This window comes from Marmota marmota, unplaced genomic scaffold, assembly GCF_001458135.2.
Source record: "Marmota marmota marmota unplaced genomic scaffold, marMar, whole genome shotgun sequence".
Lineage (NCBI taxonomy): Eukaryota > Metazoa > Chordata > Mammalia > Rodentia > Sciuridae > Marmota > Marmota marmota.
In genome coordinates this window covers 7,716,652-7,736,058 of record NW_025999998.1, presented here as the reverse complement: position 1 = coordinate 7,736,058, position 19,407 = coordinate 7,716,652, and the positions used below count along the sequence as shown (strand labels likewise).

At 36.3% G+C, this 19,407-nt stretch overlaps 1 protein-coding gene across 1 annotated transcript in view; it reads right to left on the bottom strand.

The window, feature by feature from the left end:
* Rfx3 (regulatory factor X3) overlaps nucleotides 1-19,407 on the bottom strand; it is a 211,380-nt gene that overhangs the window by 38,553 nt on the left and 153,420 nt on the right. The window contains exons 9-11 of the mRNA XM_048806776.1: nucleotides 17,944-18,081; nucleotides 14,927-15,076; nucleotides 863-1,071 (exon numbers count right to left, since the gene is read on the bottom strand). Coding sequence (XP_048662733.1) covers nucleotides 863-1,071; nucleotides 14,927-15,076; nucleotides 17,944-18,081 — 497 coding nt within the window. The remainder of the gene's footprint in view (nucleotides 1-862; nucleotides 1,072-14,926; nucleotides 15,077-17,943; nucleotides 18,082-19,407) is intronic.

The following is a 19,407-nucleotide window of genomic DNA, read 5'->3' as shown; positions in this document are numbered from 1 at the left end:
TTAAAAATTTTATTTTATTGGTTCTTCTTAGTTATACATGACAGTACAATCCATTCTGATAAAATTATACAAGCCTAGGATATATCTTACTCTACTTAAAACCCCATTTTTGTGGGGTGGGCATGCTGGTGGGGTTCATTTAAGTAATTTCATATGTATACATAGAACATTTACCAGATTAATTCTACTGTCTTTCCTATTCCTATCCTCTCTCCCTTCTTTGGTTCCCCTCTGTTTTTTTTTTAATATTAATTCTGATTTCTGATATGTAGCCAGGTTTGACAACAGTTGTAATTGATTGATTAATTGATTGGTCTGGAGCATGCATCAGAATTATCTGGAAGGTTTCAAAACACGGTTTGTTAGGCCTTACCTCCAAAGATTCTGATTTAGCTAGGCTTGGAGAAGAGACTAAAGATTTGCATTTTTAACATGTTTCCAAGTGATATTGATGCTACTGGCATAGGGATCACAGTTTGAGGATCACTGAACATGAGAGCAAAACAATAATAGTGTTAATGCTCAAGATTAATACATGTTGCATTAAGGGCTGTATATTTTTTCTGACTATTGCTGAACCTATCCCAAAATAGAATCTCAGATTATCCCTTCTGAGGTCTTCTAGGGCTTTAAGTCCTAGGATTTCCTTTCCTAGAACACCAAAGTAACTTCCTTAAATCTGCTTCAGTATCATGATGTTGTAATACATGGATTGGGCTGAAGATAGTTACAACAGAAAGTTCCCATAAAGTCTAAACTCATTTCTTTTGTCTGAAAAGTGTGTGCACGTGCGTGAGCGCGCACACACACGCACACATACACATACACTATGAAGAAAACTTAGGGAAAATTAAGATGATACCTGTAGAAAGACCATTTCAGTAGAAACTGCCTGGCGGCTTTAGGAAAGCTGGGTCTTCCTTCATAGGGTTTCAGGGCTTGCATCATTACATTGTCAAGCCATGCAGCCCACTGCTCCAGTGTGCTCTGCTGCTGAAGAGTCATCTTGAAGTCTGTTTCTAGTCTCTGAACCATGTTGTCATCACACTGGCACACCCAGGAAGCCTGCTCCTGGGACAGTTCACAGAGAGCAAAGGAAAATTTCAACTCAGCATCTTTTCATTGACTGTCAGTACACAGAGCAGACACAAGTGGGAAATTACAATAATAGCTTCAAAGAGTTAAATAGGTGAAGGAAATTAACTTGTAGATTAAAAAAAAAAACTTTTATCAGCATGAATGGATTAATACTGCTCTTGCTCATTATGGTATGTGAAAAAGTTATGTGACTTAAAAGTTTTATTTGAAAAAAAAAATAAAAGTACAACTTGGTATTTCCACATTAGTTGTGTGTAAGAAATTAGAATACATGACTACTTAAGAAAAGTAGAATTATGAACCTATAGTATCCAAGTTGTTTCATCTTATGCTTTTAATACTGCCTTCAAAATTTCTCATTCCCCATCATATAAAACTTTAAAAATGATTCATATAAGAGGATTTAAAATAAATCAGATGAATACATAGATTCAACTGTCCAAAAGTGGTCCCTTATGATTAAAATAAAAGCGAACACTGAATGGTACTAGGTAGAAGCATATGCTGTGGGAATTTGGAGATTGGGAACAGAAATCTCAAGGGTTATCAAAGCAAAACTATGAATGCAAATTAGTCCACAGAACTGAAAACAACAACTCCTCTTTTGTGAAAATGTTGACATGCTACCTGCCAAAATAATTTGGATATTGCAATTTTCCTTCTTATTCTGGTCAGAAAGTTTCATGTTTGGCCATAGTAAGGAAAATAAGAACTTTTACAATTACTTTTCAGTACTTGCCTTAAGTTCTATGATGTTTCTAGTGCTATGTTTTATTTAAAAATTTTTAAAAAGAACTATTCTCTCAAGGCTAAAATATAATTATTTGGTAAAATAATATTTATTTAACTGATTGAAAAAAAACAGATTTTAATATCTCAGCTCTGAATCAACTAAACTGACCTCAAGCAATTAATTTAAATCTTTGTGGGCTTGTTTTTCTAAACATAAAATTAGAAAAACAAATTTAACAAGTATTTTGAAAGTGGGTTTATTATGCCCAGATAACTTTTCCAAGATGAGTTTCTTGAACAGGTGTCTGAAGGTCCTAATTCTAAACATAAGACACTACATATATGTAATATTTTAAAATTAATTAATTTATTTAATCTAACAATATATGACAGCAGAATGCATTTCAATTCACATTACACATACAGAACACAATTTTTCATGTCTCTGGTTATACACAAAGTAGAGTCACACCATTCATTTCTTCATACATGTACTTAGAGTAATGATGTCCATCTCATTCCACCATCTTTCCTACCCCCAAGTTCCCTCCTTCCTCCTCCCTCCCCTTTGCCCTATCCAAACTTCATCCATTTCTCCCATGCTCCTCCTGCCTCCCCTTTATGGATCAGCACTTCACATCAGAGAAAACATTCAGAATTTGTTTTTTGGGATTGGCTTACTTCACTTAGCATAATATTCTCCAATTCCATCCACTTACTTGCAAATGCCATGATTTTATTCTCTTTTAATGCTGAGTAATATTCCATTAAATATGTATTTTTCTAAAAACAGTGTCAATAGCTTTTATTCTATGTTCTTGGAGAACAAATTCATTCAATTTGACAATTTCAACAGAATAAAACTCTAATCTCATTCTTTTAGTTCTAGCATCTCATCTGATCTTATAGACTTTACTTATTCAAGGGTCATTTCAACCTAGAGACATTTCAAATGCAGATTTCCCCAAATTCAATTCATTTTATTTTTCCACGGAAACCTACTACAGAGCTTTCCATGTCTTGACTGATAATATCATGTACTATCATTCTTTCTTTTCTCTAATTAATCATCAGTTCTTCTGAATGTTACCTCCTAAATATTACTTTTAAATATTGTGAATACACTATAATACTATTATAGAAAAATTGAAAATATAAATAAGGAAAAAGGTGCAAAATATTAAGAATACCTAAAAAGACAAAAGATAGCTATATGTTGATGTATAAACATTTCAAGCTTTAATTGCATATAAATATGTGTCTATGAATATTTCATAATATGTGCATATGCTATATTATGTACACATGTATTTATATTTTATATTTGTAATATACTTATTCTAAATACTTACACATATTTATGTATATTTTATATTATTTATGCATATGCATATGCAAATAACTAAAATAAAAGAGGATTATAAGATATCCTATTTAATGATATGTAACTGTCATTCCATGTAGGCAAATATACAGCTATACTTACTGTTGAGTGAATGAATTTTTATATAACCAATCCTGTATACGTAGACATTTGTTTGCTCCAAAATTTTACTATTAAATGTAAAGCTGGAATTAGCAATCTTGTAACTATATTTTTACTTACTTTTTCACTTATTTCTGTATGACAAATCTACATAAGAATAGGTTGATATATTAATATACAGTATAAAATGATTTCCAGAAATTTTATATCAATTTAAGAGTCCATAAGATTACCAATGAAATAATTAAATGCATGGAGAAAAGTTATAGGGAAAGGTTATGTATGGTTTTTCATGAATGTCTAAGCATTTTTTCATTGTGATAAAAACACATAACATTTACCATCTTAATCATTTCTCAGTGTACAGCATAGTAGTATTAATATATGTACTTTGTTGTGCAAGAGATCTCTAGAACATTTACATCTTGCAAACTGAAATGCTTACCCTGTAGGGGAGGTTGTTTTTTGACTTGTGCATTGATAAAGGAGAGTAAAGAACTTACTGGTACCATGGAAAAATACCATTTCAAACTCACTATATATGTGGAAATTAGTTTTTGCCAAGAGACGATGATAACCTAATACCTAATTTAGAGAATAAAACCACAGTACAATCATCTGGCTTTTCAAACTATTTTTATACTATGCTTCATTTTACTACCCCCTAGACTGAATACATGCTAACAATGGATGACACTGTAAATATTTTTTTGTGAAAGAAATTTAGACATTTCCATTTTATAGTTGAAAAAGCTAAGGATGAACACTTAAAGATATTCTTAACTTACATAAAAATTATATCCCAAAAGATAAGTAGTCAGGAACTTCAAAATCAGAATGCTTTTTAAATATAGAAATTCAAGTATATACAATAGTTAGGTTATCAGTTCACAACATCCAATTCATTTAACACATAATATAGATGAAAAACTAACAATTTATGCTCAAAAAACCAGAGAACTATACCTCTGTAATACTATCAATTAAGGGAGAAAGAAAACCAATTATACTGCAATAGAAAAATTATCTTGAATGCATGAGGAAAGATGATTTAATTAGAGGAGAATGAAGTAGAGAAAGAGATTTATGGGTATCCAATCCTGAAAGAAACTTTCAAGCTCTTAGTATGTTATAATATTGACTCCTACATTTCAAATTAAAGTCTCCTTATTCCAAGAGCATTACCCTTACATTTGTCAATCTTACTAAGGTTAATCTTAGAATATACAGGAACATATCTCAAATGAATAGGGGATAGTGATAATGATGGAATGGGAAGCAGGGACCCTGGGGAAATCTGGAAAAGCTCAGAACAGAAAAGGAAAAAAGCAGGAGAGTTAAAGACAAAATATGCTTCCTGGAGCAAGAGACCACTCATTAAAATGAAGAGAGCTGAGACAAGTAAAATGTAGGGTGAAATGAATAGCTCACCATTATATTCACAGTCCTCTGAAGAAAAGAAAATGTTTTGGAGATTAGGTGCTTAATAGATAGGTTTCAGCATGGATGACTGACATAGTGGACTCAAATAAACTTGATAATTTACATCAGAGGAAGAAAAAGGTTAGGGTAGCCTCCAAGTTGCTGGGTGGATGATAAGTAGTAGAGCAGACATATCATTGAGCATTTATATGCAAAGGTGTTCTCAAGATTGGTATATATAACCAGGAAAGAACTCCTTTGTATCAATACTTCATAAGACTGTAGACATGTACAATTACATATGTGAAAAAGATGCTAATAAAACATTTAGCAACATTTTCAGATATTATTAGAAACTATTATTAGAAATATTTTTTCTGTTATGGAGCTTAAATTACTTTCTGAAATTAGAAATTATCTTGCTACTTTAACTTTTCTTAAGGTACTTTTAAACATATTTGAAATAAACATCAGAATACAGATTTTAAGGCAATTTCTGGTAGTCATTCTCAGTAAATCATTTAATGTAAATCCACTGAAATGTGTAAATAATAGATTTGTAAACCCAAGATGGTTTGTTCTTATAATGGTTATGTGTTTGCATGTGTATATGGATATGTGTATATTTGCATATAGAGATCAATCGACAGATTGAAAAAAAGTTATATACACCAAAAATTTGAACCCAATCCATGAAAGTCACAATGAACATAACTAATTTATTGTACCCTAAAAATGGACCAAGCCCAAACAGTACTCTTAACATATTTTAGGTGATAAAACTAGGCCATATGTAGAGATGTAGTCATTAATATTTTTTTGTTAAACACAGTATTTTCAACAGCTTTGTTGAGAAATAATTCACATAACATACAATTTACCCATTTAAATAATACAGTTATAAGTCTTTTTTTAGTATATTCATAGTTTTGCATCCCACTCCACTATCAATTTTAAAACCTTCTCATTTCACCCAGAGGAAATCCCACTTCCCTTGTATCTGTTGCCTCCCAATCTCCTTAAGCCCCCAGCCCTAAACAATTACCAATCTACTTTCTGTCTCTATAATATACCTATTCAGAGACTTTTATAGAAATGGAATCAAGCAGGTAGTCCTTTGTACTCAGCTTCTGTTTTTCAGGTTAGTTTATGTTGTGGTAGAAAACGGCTTCTTTTCTTTTTATGTCCCAATAATATTCCATTATGTAGACATACAACATTTGCTTATCTTTTCATCAGTTGATGGACGTGTGAACTATACGGCTCATATGAATAATGATGTTATGAACACCTAAGTACAGGCTGACTATTTCTAATTTGAAAGTCTAAAATCTGAAATGTTCTAATATCTGAAAAGTATTAAGTATTCCATGCTTAGAAAGTTTCAGACTTTGGGGCATTTCAGATTTCAGATTATTGGATTAGGAACACTCAAGTGGTAAAGTCTATTCAAATATTTCAAAATTCTGAAAAACTCTCAAATCTGAAATAGTTCTTGTTCCAAGCATTTTGGATAAGGCATACTCAATTTGTATAATTTTTCATATGGATATGTTTTCATTTCTCTTGGTATATCCCAAGTAGTAGAATTGCTAAGTCACACAATTACTCTGTTTATCTTTCTGAGGAAATGCCCAAAATTCCAAAGTGGATGCAGCTTTTTGCATTTCTATCAGCAATGTATGAGATCCCACTAATTTTTCCACATCCTTACCAAAACTGATTAAGGATTTTTTTCTTTTTTCCTATATTCATTCTAGTGTGTGTGAAGTGGTATATCCTTATGTTTTTTGACTTGCATTTCCCTGGTGGCTAATGATGTAAAGCATCTTTTCCTATGATTAGAGGACATTTGTATATTTTCTTTAAAGAAATGTCTACTTGAATTTTTGCCATTTTTTAATCAGGTTGAATTTCTATTATTGGGTTGTAATAGTTCTTCAATATTCTACACAAATCCTTCATCAATCCTTTATTTTGTATATGCTACACAAATCCTATATGATTTGCAAAATTTATCTGACATTCTATGGGTTGTCATTATACTTTCTTGGTGGTATTTTTTGAACTATTTAAATTGATTATATTCAGTTATGAAATTTTTTCCTTTGTTGCTTATGCTTTAGATCAATAATGGTATTATTTTTTATTGGTATATTTCAGTTGTACATATTCATGAGATTTTTTGTTACATATTTGTATATGCATACAATATAACAATATAATTTGATCAATGTCAACAATGGTATTATCTTTATATGGTAACAATTAGCTTTATTATTTTTTATCAGAAATAAAATATCTGTTAGAACTCTATAATAATATTCCTAAACTATCGGTTTTTAAGGTTTGATCATAAGGTTAAAATATTTTTCATTTAAACTATCAAAGAAGCCCTATTTATTGTATGTTATTCTTTTCAAGTGAAGAATACTTCCTAGGCATCTTTTTTTTTTTTTTTTTTTTATTGTTGGCTGTTCAAAACATTACATAGTTCTTGATATATCATATTTCACACTTTGATTCAAGTGGGTTATGAGCTCCCATTTTTACCCCATATACAGATTGCAGAATCACATCAGTTACACATCCATTGATTTACAAATTGCCATACTAGTGTCTGTTGTGCTCCGCTGCCTTTCCCATCCTCCACCCTCCCCCCTCCCCACCTCTCCCCTCCCCTCCCCTCCTCTCTCTCTACCCCCTCCACTGTATAACCCTGAGGGTCTCCTTCCATTACCATGCAATTTCCCTTCTCTCTCCCTTTCCCTCCCACCTCTCATCCCTGTTAAATGTTAATCTTCTTCTCCTGCTCTTCGTCCCTACTCTGTTCTTAGTTACTCTCCTTATATCAAAGAAGACATTTGGCATTTGTTTTTTAGGGATTGGCTAGCTTCACTTAGCATAATCTGCTCTAATGCCATCCATTTCCCTGTAAATTCTATGATTTTGTCATTTTTTAATGCAGAGTAATACTCCATTGTGTATAAATGCCACATTTTTTTTATCCATTCGTCTATTGAAGGGCATCTAGGTTGGTTCCACAGTCTTGCTATTGTGAATTGTGCTGCTATGAACATCGATGTAGCAGTGTCCCTGTAGCATGCTCTTTTTAGGTCTTTAGGGAATAGACCAAGAAGGGGAATAGCTGGGTCAAATGGTGGCTCCATTCCCAGCTTTCCAAGAAATCTCCATACTGCTTTCCAAATTGGCTGCACCAATTTGCAGTCCCACCAGCAATGTACAAGTGTACCCTTTTCCCCACATCCTCGCCAGCACTTGTTGTTGTTTGACTTCATAATGGCTGCCAATCTTACTGGAGTGAGATGGTATCTTAGGGTGGTTTTGATTTGCATTTCTCTGACAGCTAGAGATGGTGAGCATTTTTTCATGTACTTGTTGATTGACTGTATGTCCTCCTCTGAGAAGTGTCTGTTCAGGTCCTTGGCCCATTTGTTGATTGGGTTGTTTGTTCTCTTATTGTCTAATTTTTTGAGTTCTTTGTATACTCTGGATATTAGGGCTCTATCTGAAGTGTGAGGAGTAAAGATTTGTTCCCAGGGTGTAGGCTCCCTATTTACCTCTCTTATTGTTTCTTTTGCTGAGAAAAAACTTTTTAGTTTGAGTAAGTCCCATTTGTTGATTCTAGTTATTAACTTTTGTGCTATGGGTGTCCTATTGAGGAATTTGGAGCCCGACCCCACAGTATGTAGATCGTAGCCAACTTTTTCTTCTATCAGACGGCGTGTCTCTGATTTGATATCAAGCTCCTTGATCCATTTTGAATTAACTTTTGTGCATGGCGAGAGAAAGGGATTCAGTTTCATTTTGTTGCATATGGATTTCCAGTTTTCCCAGCACCATTTGTTGAAGATGCTATCCTTCCTCCATTGCATGCTTTTAGCCCCTTTATCAAATATAAGATAGTTGTAGTTTTGTGGATTGGTTTCTGTGTCCTCTATTCTGTACCATTGGTCCACCCGCCTGTTTTGGTACCAGTACCATGCTGTTTTTGTTACTATTGCTCTGTAGTATAGTTTGAAGTCTGGTATCGCTATACCGCCTGATTCACACTTCCTGCTTAGCATTGTTTTTGCTATTCTGGGTCTTTTATTTTTCCATATGAATTTCATGATTGCTTTCTCTATTTCTACAAGAAATGCCGTTGGGATTTTGATTGGCATTGCATTAAACCTATAGAGAACTTTTGGTAATATCGCCATTTTGATGATGTTAGTTCTGCCTATCCATGAACAGGGTATATTTTTCCATCTTCTAAGATCTTCTTCTATTTCTCTCTTTAGGGTTCTGTAGTTTTCATTGTATAAGTCTTTCACCTCTTTTGTTAGGTTGATTCCCAAGTATTTTATTTTTTTTGAAGATATTGTGAATGGAGTGGTTGTCCTCATTTCCATTTCAGAGGATTTGTCGCTGATATACAGGAATGCCTTTGATTTATGCGTGTTGATTTTATATCCTGCCACTTTGCTGAATTCATTTATTAGCTCTAATAGTTTCTTTGTAGAGCCTTTTGGGTCTGCTAGGTATAGAATCATATCATCTGCAAATAGTGATAATTTAAGTTCTTCTTTTCCTATTTTGATGCCTTTAATTTCTTTCGTCTGTCTAATTGCTCTGGCCAGTGTTTCGAGAACTATGTTGAACAGAAGTGGAGAGAGAGGGCATCCCTGTCTTGTTCCAGATTTTAGAGGGAATGCCTTCAGTTTTTCTCCATTCAGAATGATGCTAGCCTGAGGCTTAGCATAGATTGCTTTTACAATATTGAGGTATGTTCCTGTTATCCCTAGTTTTTCTAGAGTTTTGAACATAAAGGGATGCTGTACTTTGTCGAATGCTTTTTCCGCATCTATCGAGATGATCATATGGTTCTTATTTTTAAGTCTATTGATGTGGTGAATAACATTTATTGATTTCCGTATATTGAACCAGCCTTGCATCCCAGGGATGAATCCTACTTGATCATGGTGTACAATTTTTTTGATATGTTTTTGTATCCGATTCGCCAGAATTTTATTGAGGATTTTTGCATCTAGGTTCATTAGAGATATTGGTCTGTAGTTTTCTTTCTTTGAAGTGTCTTTGTCTGGTTTAGGTATCAGGGTGATGTTGGCCTCGTAGAATGAATTTGGAAGTTCTCCCTCTTTTTCTATTTCCTGAAGTAGCTTGAAAAGTATTGGTATTAGTTCCTCTTTAAAGGTTTTGTAAAACTCTGCTGTATACCCATCCGGTCCTGGGCTTTTCTTAGTTGGTAGTCTTTTGATGGTTTCTTCTATTTCCTCAATTGATATTGGTCTGTTTAGGTTGTCTATATCCTCCTGACTCAATCTGGGCAGATCATATGACTTAAGAAATTTATCTATGCCTTCACTATCTTCTAATTTATTGGAGTATAAGGATTCAAAATAGTTTTTGATTATCTTCTGTATTTCTGAAGTGTCTGTTGTGATATTGCCTTTTTCATCCCGTATGCTAGTAATTTGAGTTCTCTCTCTTCTTCTCTTCGCTAGCATCGCTAAGGGTCTGTCGATTTTGTTTATTTTTTCAAAGAACCAACTTTTAGTTTTGTCAATTTTTTCAATTGTTTCTTTTGTTTCGATTTCATTAATTTCAGCTCTGATTTTAATTATTTCTTGCCTTCTACTTCTTTTGCTGTTGTTTTGCTCTTCTTTTTCAAGGATTTTGAGATGAAGTATGAGATCATTTATTTGTTGGTTTTTTCTTTTTTTAAGGAATGAACTCCAAGCAATGAATTTTCCTCTTAGAACTGCTTTCAATGTGTCCCATAGATTCCGATATGTTGTGTCTGTGTTTTCATTTATCTCTAAGAATTTTTTAATTTCCTCCTTGATGTCTTCTATAACCCATTGATCATTCAGTAACCTATTGTTCATTCTCCAAGTGATGTATGCTTTTTCCTTCCTTCTTTTATCGTTGATTTTCAGTTTCATTCCATTATGATCAGATAAGATGCATGGTATTATCTCTACTCCTTTATATTGTCTAAGAGTTGCCCTGTGACATAATATATGATCTATTTTTGAGAAGGATCCATGTGCTGCTGAGAAAAAAGTGTAACTGCTTGATGTTGGGTGGTATACTCTATATATGTCAATTAGGTCTAGGTTATTAATAGTGTTATTGAGTTCTATAGTTTCCTTATTCAACTTTTGTTTGGAAGATCTGTCCAGTGGCGAGAGAGGTGTGTTGAAGTCTCCCATGATTATGGTATGGTGGTCTATTAGACTCTTGAACTTGAGAAGAGTTTGTTTGACGAACATAGCTGCACCATTGTTTGGGGCATAAATATTTATGATTGTTATGTCTTGTTGGTGTATGGTTCCCTTAAGCAGTATGTAGTGTCCCTCTTTATCCCTTTTGATTAACTTTGGCTTGAAATCTATTTTATTTGATATGAGTATGGACACTCCTGCTTGTTTCCGAAGTCCATATGAGTGATATGATTTTTCCCAACCTTTCACCTTCAGCCTATGTATGTCTTTTCCTATCAAATGCGTCTCCTGTAGGCAGCATATTGTTGGGTCTTGTTTTGTGATCCATTCTACTAGCCTGTGTCTCTTAATTGGTGAGTTTAAGCCATTAACATTTAGGGTTATTATTGAGATATGGGTTGTTCTTCCAGCCATATTTGTTTATTTCTGTTACTAAACATGGTTTGTTTTCCTCTTTGATTATTTCCCCCCCCTTTACTGTCCTACCTCCCACTGTTGGTTTTCATTGTTATTTTCCATTTCCTCTTCCTGTAATGCTTTGGCGAGGATGTTTTGAAGAGATGGTTTTCTAGCTGCGAATTCTTTAAACTTTTGTTTATCGTGGAAGGTTTTAATTTCATCTTCCATCCTGAAGCTTAATTTCGCTGGATACACAATTCTTGGTTGGAACCCATTTTCTTTCAGTGTTTGAAATATGTTATTCCAGGATCTTCTAGCTTTCAGAGTCTGTGTTGAAAGATCAGCTGTTATCCTGATTGGCTTACCCCTAAATGTAATCTGCTTCCTTTCTCTTGTAGCTTTTAAAATTCTCTCCTTATTCTGTATGTTGGGCATCTTCATTATAATGTGTCTAGGTGTGGATCTCTTATGATTTTGCACATTCGGCGTCCTGTAGGCTTCTAGGATTTGGGATTCTGTCTCATTCTTCAAGTCTGGGAAGTTTTCTCGTATTATTTCATTGAATAGACTGCTCATTCCTTTGGTTTGGAGCTCTGTACCTTCCTGTATCCCAATGACTCTTAAGTTTGGTCTCTTAATGTTATCCCATATTTCTTGGATGTTCTGCTCATGGTTTCTTAACAGTCTTGCTGAGCTGTCTATGTTCTTTTCCAGTTGAAATACTTTGTCTTCATTGTCTGATGTTCTATCTTCTAAGTGTTCTACTCTGCTGGTAGTATTCTCCATTGAGTTTTTAAGTTGGTTTATTGCTTCCTGCATTTCTAGGATTTCTGATTGTTTGTTTTTTATAACCTCTATCTCCCTGTATAGTTGATCCTTTGCTTCCTGGATTTGTTTGCGTAATTCGTTGTCGAAGTGATCTTTCATTGTCTGATTTTGCTGTTTAATGTCTTCCTTGATACTCCAGATCATCTGAAGCATGTATATCCTGAATTCTTTATCTGACATTCCATCTGCTGCAGCTGTTACCTCTTCTAAAGTTGCGTTGACCTGCATTGCTTGTGGTCCTTTCTTTCCTTGTCTTTTCATACTGCTTGCGTATCTTTCCTGCAGGTGCGGGCGGCGGCTCTGCTGTCTCCTTATTTCAATTGGGGTGTCGTGGCTACCACGCCAGCAGGTCGCTGTGCCTGTTCTGGGAACTGGCGGCGGCTCTGTTCTGCCCCTACTCCAATTGGGGTGAGGAGTGTACCACGCCGGCAGGCCACCGGTTCTGATCCGCCAGTCGGTTGCAGGTTTGCCTACCCTGCAGACACGGGCGGCGGTTCTACTCTGCCCCTATTCCAAATGGGGTGTCGTGACTACCCCGCCTGCAGGACGCTGGGCCTGTTCCTGGCACGGGCGGCGACTCTGTTCTGTCACTACTCCAATTAGGGTGGTGTTTGTACCACGCCGGCAGGCTCCTGGGCCTGATCCGCCGGTCTGTTGTAGGTCTGCCTACCTTGGAGGCGCGGGCAGCGGATCTGCCCTGCCCCTCCTACCACGCCTGCGGACCCCTGGGTTTGATCTGCAGTTTGATCACTGGTCTGCTCACCCTGCGGGCACGAGTGGCGGTTCCGCTCCGCCCCCACACCAATTTGGGTCACGTGACCACCCCACCGGCAGGGCCTGATCCGGGCGTGGGAGAAGGATCTGCTCTGCCCCTACTCCAGTTGGGGTGACATGTGTACCACACTGGCAGGCCACTGGGCCTGACCCGCCCGGCTGTCACAGGTCTGTTTACCTTGCAAGCGCGAACGGCGGCTCTGCCCTGCCCCTCCTACCACGCCCATGTACCACTGGGTCGCGGGTCTGCCCACCTTGCGGGTGCAAGTGGCGGCTCCGCTCCCACCCCCTCTCCAATTGGGGTCACGCGGTCACCACGCTGGCGAGCCGCTGGGCCTGCTCCGGGCGCTGGCGGCGGCCCGGCTTCTCCCCTCTGGCTCAACGACAAATTGAGGAGGCTCAGGTGACTGTGCCTCACCCCCCCTACCAGGAGACCAACTGCTTATGTCACCGCTGGTATTGATGGAGTTCTCTCCTCCGCCGCTTTCTGCTGACATCAGATCTCTGCCATGTTGATATCGTATGCGAATGTCAGCCTTTCGTTCCCTTTGCCGGGCAACCAAAGCAACGGGTGAGTCCTGTCCGGCCCTCGGCAGGACCCCTACCGAGAAGCAGTTTCCGCGGGCTCCCAGCCCCGGCCCAGGGAAGTTCCGGGAGCCGGAACTCGGCCTCTCCGAACTCGGTGTAAGCTCGGCCTCTCCGAACACGTGTAAGCTCCAAGAAGCAGTCCCCGCGGGCTCAGTTCCGGGAGCCGGAGTTCGGCTGCTTAGTGCTTGTTGTATGCTCTGATAGGAGCAGGGTTCATGAAGCAGCCTCCGCGGGGCGGTTCCGGGAGCCGGAACTCGGGCGCCCCGCGCTCGGCGTTCGCTCCGATAGGCTCAGGTTCTTAGAAGCACCCAGGCGCAGAACCCTAGCAATCTGTTTGCAAGCCACAGGCGAATTGTAGCCTGGAATTACCTGATCTATGGCTGAATGAGTTGCGGTCAGTCGAAAACAGGGGACGTGACGTCAGTTTACCAAGATGGTGGCTGCTGGCCTCCTCTGTGGACTGACCGGTGTGTAGAACCGAGAAGGACCGCTTCCTTCCCCCGTCTGGAACCCAGAATTCAGCCCTGAGTACGGTGCTTGCGCGGCTGGCAGAAACTGCAGCGCTGTAACCCTGCGTCTCTATCCCAGCGCACACTGCAGACTCTAGCCGCGGGGCGATTTGCTGAATAAGCAGTTACCCTCCGTGCGACAAACCTCTCGCGTTTGAGTCCCCGTAGCCGATCCTCGTGCGATGGAAATCCTTCCTCCAGGTTCCGGAGCACCCCACTATTGCTGGAAATTCCTAACAAGATATCCTTTAGCCGTCCTGACTTGTCATACTCCCACACAGTGAAGCAGCACACGGGGGTAATGCACTCCCCTCGCCGCCATCTTCCAAATCCCCCCTAGGCATCTTTAGTAAAGTTTGAAATAGAATTGTTTTTAGTTTCTTTCAAGGTGCATTACTGTAATAACAAATATCCTTGTGCTTGACATGGTGCAAATTACTAAATAAGTAAAAAACAATCTAACGTAAATGTTAAGGTGGGAAAACAAAGCCCCGAGTAGTTAAATAACATTCCCAATATCCCAGAGATAATAAATGGAAGATGTTAATTTCTTGTCTAATTTCAGTGACCATGACCTTCATTATCCTTTAACTATTCAGCAAACCCTGGTGATACATTATGCTGCCTTCTAGGACTATTTATCTTAGCAGACTACACCCACAAAACACAGGTGCAATAAAATCAAATAAGGGCAAAACTCCCCTCTTTCAGGACACTATGAATGTATAGCTGCTCCTTGTGTATACTTGAGGCTTTAAAAAAAAATTGATGTTCCTAATTTAGAAGAACAAATTGGGTATCTTTCTTTTAAACACATGTCATGTAAGAAAATGGAGTACCTGGACATTGGCAAAGTCGACACGGTTGAGGTCATTGAGCATCTGGTTGATTTGAGAAGTGTTCTGAAGTACTGCACGAGCTGCCTGGGCCAGGTGATTGAGTGATGTGTATCTTCGCAGAGTCTGGGCAAAGGCACTTACAGCGGCAACCTGTAAAGAAACCCCAGTCAGTTGAGAATATTTTTTTCCTTCAGTAAAAGAAGAAACCACTGCAATCTTCAAATCTTTTTTCCCTTGCCAAAATTAAATGTTTCCCTTTGACACTTAGTTCCCATTCATTTGGTGAGAGAGTTTACTTGTAAATTATAGCATTTAAATCTCTTAAACCAAGAATTATTTTCCTTTTGAGAATGTTGAGGTCAAGACTAAAACAAACTCCCACACTCTTCCATAGCATTAATTAAACCAATCTTGCAAGTAACTACTCATCCACAGCAAGAAATGATTTTGTCTATGGAAGTAGAAAAAAAGTTGGTTTTCATTTCTTTTTTCACATTTTTTTTTTGGACAGCCAATTAAAAATAGGCAGGTAAAAACATATATATATATTTTTAATTTGGAAAACTCAACCAGAGAGTCCAATTTTTAAAATTGGATTAAAAAATACTTTTCAGAATTCTAACAATCAGATTCACTCTTATGGCCTTTATTATAACAACTTGGATGCTTTTAAGGCAAAATAAGGGAACTCATAATTTTTTATTAGTTAAGAAATTCATCAAAGACAAGCAAAAACAACTCTTTCAGAATTTGAATTTCTTTAAAAGGGTTATCCAGGAAATTTCCATTTGCCCCTCAAAATTTGCTTTCCATTCCTCTCCATCCTGCTCTGTGCCCAGAGAAGCAGACCTACATGGACTAAATTAACCTTGTCCTTTGCCCTCTAGCTTCCAGTTGGAAGCACTGTTAGGAGACTGGATGATTGAAGAGTGGTCAGAGTATTTATTCCCACAATCTTTGCTTTCTTCCTGCTTGGACAAAACCTGCTTTCCTTTTCTAAGGCTACTATGGTCCTGTGGGAAGGAGGGGATTTTCTAATGCCATGGCTCTCACTTCTTACTCTCTCAGACCTTAGTAATACTTTCCACGACTGCTATCTTGGAATGCTTAACCATTCCTCCTTAGTTTTCTCAACTTCTCTCATATGTTTGAAAATAAACTCCTAAATTCTCAATAATTCCCCACTTTAGATAGATATACCATTGTTCTTGCTGAAACTTGAATAAATCAGTTTATTTTGAAAGACATCAAAGATAATGCAGAAAAAAAAAAGAAAGAAAAAGCAGTCTGGATAACTAATTCTCATGATTTCATGGAGATTTGTTGCACATACAGTAGATCTAATGATTACCTTTAAAATATGTTAAAAACTAAAATATACAGGAAGATATGGTATTTCATTGTTTATGGACATATAAGGAACAAGCTATAAAGTCAATTGGCTGAGTGAATTGATGTTCACAGGACAAAGAATGCTCTATCTTGATTGTGAGATATTTTAGGACTGTAAGAAACTTGCAGTGGTACCCAAATATACTCAAAGAAGAGTCGTCTTCTTTTTTTTATGTTTTTGTATTTTATATTGAGTACATTTTATATGTCAGGCACTGGGTTAAAGTGACTCATATATATTACCTTGTTCAACTGTTATAACTATCTTATTAGACACACATTATGATTTAAAGAGGGTAAGTAGCTCACTCAAGGTTGCACAGAAATTCCATAAACTCCAATAAACCCAGGCATTTTGATCCCCACTGACAGAGTCATTGGAAAGCTGCTTCTTCAGGGTAAATTATCTTCATTGATAGAACAGAGCACAGCTAAAAAAAGACTGCCTATCAGTGACAGTGGAAGGACAGAGGGTACCTTCCACCATGGAAAATCATCTAAATCAACCTTGGAGGTTAATGAGATGGACAGTGTTGCAGCAAGATTGCTACTACATTCATTCTGATGACACTGGGGGATGAAGTACTTTCACCTTTTGAGGTACTGTTATATATATGACTTATTATGCAAGTTGGAAAGAATTCTTCTGTCATAATCAAATAGCACCTTTCATTTCCATGTGGCTTGAAGAGAATTTTCTGCCATGATGGAAATGCTCCAGATATGGTAGCCACTAGCCACATGGGGTTATTGAGCACCTGAAATATAGTTAGTGTGACTATCAAACTAAGTTTTTAATTTCACTTAACTTTAATTTAAAATTCAAATGTAAACATATAAATGTAACTAACTCTACTGTATGATCAGCATAGCTGTAGAGCAATAAATGAAATATTAGTGGACACATAAATAAAATGTTGCCTTCTAGATGGAAAGCTTTTTTATTTTTTATTTTTGACAATGGAGATTGAATTCAGGGGTGTTTTCCCACTGAGTCACATCTCCAGCCTTTTGTAAATGTATTTTCTCTAGAGACAGGTCTCCATAGTTGCTCAGGGCCTCACTAAATCATTAAGGCTGGCTTTGAAGTTGTAATCCTCCTGCCTCAGCCTCCCAAGCTGCTGGGATTATAGGTGTGTGCTACCAGGCCTGAGAGAGATAGAAAGCTTTATTGAAAACCTTAAACCAAAGTAGAAAGAACTAGAAACTACCTCTGTTCCCCAAAAGACTTGTCTGTTATACGAACTTCAGCTTATCAACTTTGTCTCTAAACTGAAAGACTAGATATATTATTGAAATCTGATAATGAATATAATAATGGACTAAAAGCTGCAAATGGGATTTATGGTATCTAAAATAAAGTACAGAATCAGTCCAGTCTTTATATGGTGATATATTTACAGGTTAACCTAAACTAATAGGACCAGTAGAAGATTACCTGGAGATGAAAATTCATAATGCAAGCAGTGTGAAATATCTCTAGTAAAATATCTTTAGACTAGAATATTCATATCTTAAGCTATGTTTAATATTATATATTCCTGATATATACCAAATGAATTATAACTCTTCACTTAAAGAGAACTTTCTCTAAAGACAAAAGAAAAAGCAGATACAAAGTGTACCTTGGTTTGTATCATTCTCTGTGGAATATTGTTCATGGCATTGGAAAGCCAACCTTCAAGGCTTTTTGCAAAATTTCGAATGGCTTGGGTCAAGGCACCTAAATGAAAATAAAGGCAAAATGAAAAAGATACCGAAGACTGTTAGTCTTTATGCTGGAATAAGGGAAAACACAAGTATATAATATCTAATATAACATAAAATAGAATTTATATTGTCCTCATTGAGGAAATTTTAACCTTATTGTGAAATTCTCACAGTATCCAAGAATTATATTTTGGGCTATTTAATTTCTTTTAAGCTATTTTGTTCCCAATACTTAAGATACTTTTTTGGGAAATGAAAACATTCAAACGTTTTTGCTTACAGCAACATATACCAGTTGTGAATATATTTATGGTATTTTCTCTCTTAGATAAAACACTTTTTTCATTACTAGTTTTGTACTCAAAGGCTATTTTCTTTATAAATTCTTCATTTTAATTATTTTTGAGTTCTTAATCTATTTTCATTTCTTTAGTTAAAAAGAAACAAAGTGCACACCTTTTTCTTTTTCTCTTTTTTTCTATACATCTATTTACACTAGAATCTATGAATAATAGTATTTATCTTTCACTTGTTGAAAAGTAAGGTAAAAATTAAAATTGACTCAAAATTTTTGGATAACTATTTTCTACTTCATTTGGTAAGTAGACCTCAGTGTGATAAAACTGTCACCTAAACCAATAAGTTCATTCAATATTTTTCAAATATTTGTTAAAACCTGAAATTGGGATAGGTCTAAGTGACAGAAACTTTTATGGTGGTAATAAAATGATGAGAAGCTTCTTCATTCATCACTGATAACTGACTATTTTATAAAAAGGAATGTGCTTACTGAAATTGCTCAACAAGTCATTCAGCCAGTAGTACTTTTACCTCCTCTGTGCCCTTAGCTCCACACTATGGGGAGCAGTTTTAGATATTTAATGAATAAATGCTTCAAGAACTCAGAACATAAAATTAATTTCTGCATGTTTCCTACTATATGGTAGATATAAAAATATTATAGTCTACTATTAGAAATTAAGAAGTTACATTTTTGGCCAACTGCTCCCAAGAATATAACATCAATGATAGGATTAAATTATTTGATTTTTCTTTCTGTGCTCTATTGCCTTTGTAAAAATAGATTTTAAAAATATTTTGACTCACTTAAATTATTTGCAAAGGATATAAAGTTTTCTATTCCAATAAAAAAAACAACTAAGTATTTTAAAAAGATCTATTTAATGGTCAAATGACAGAAGAGACTGAAATGACCTAAATTTTGATTAGGAAAACACTCAAGAAGTGTGGACTTTTAACCATGAGAATTGGAAACTCTGAATCAGAAATTTCTTGAGAACTGATCTTTTGAAATCTCAAAAGTTTCCCACATTAGCCAAAAAAAGAAAAAAGAAAGAAAAATATCTTTCTGTTGTGCT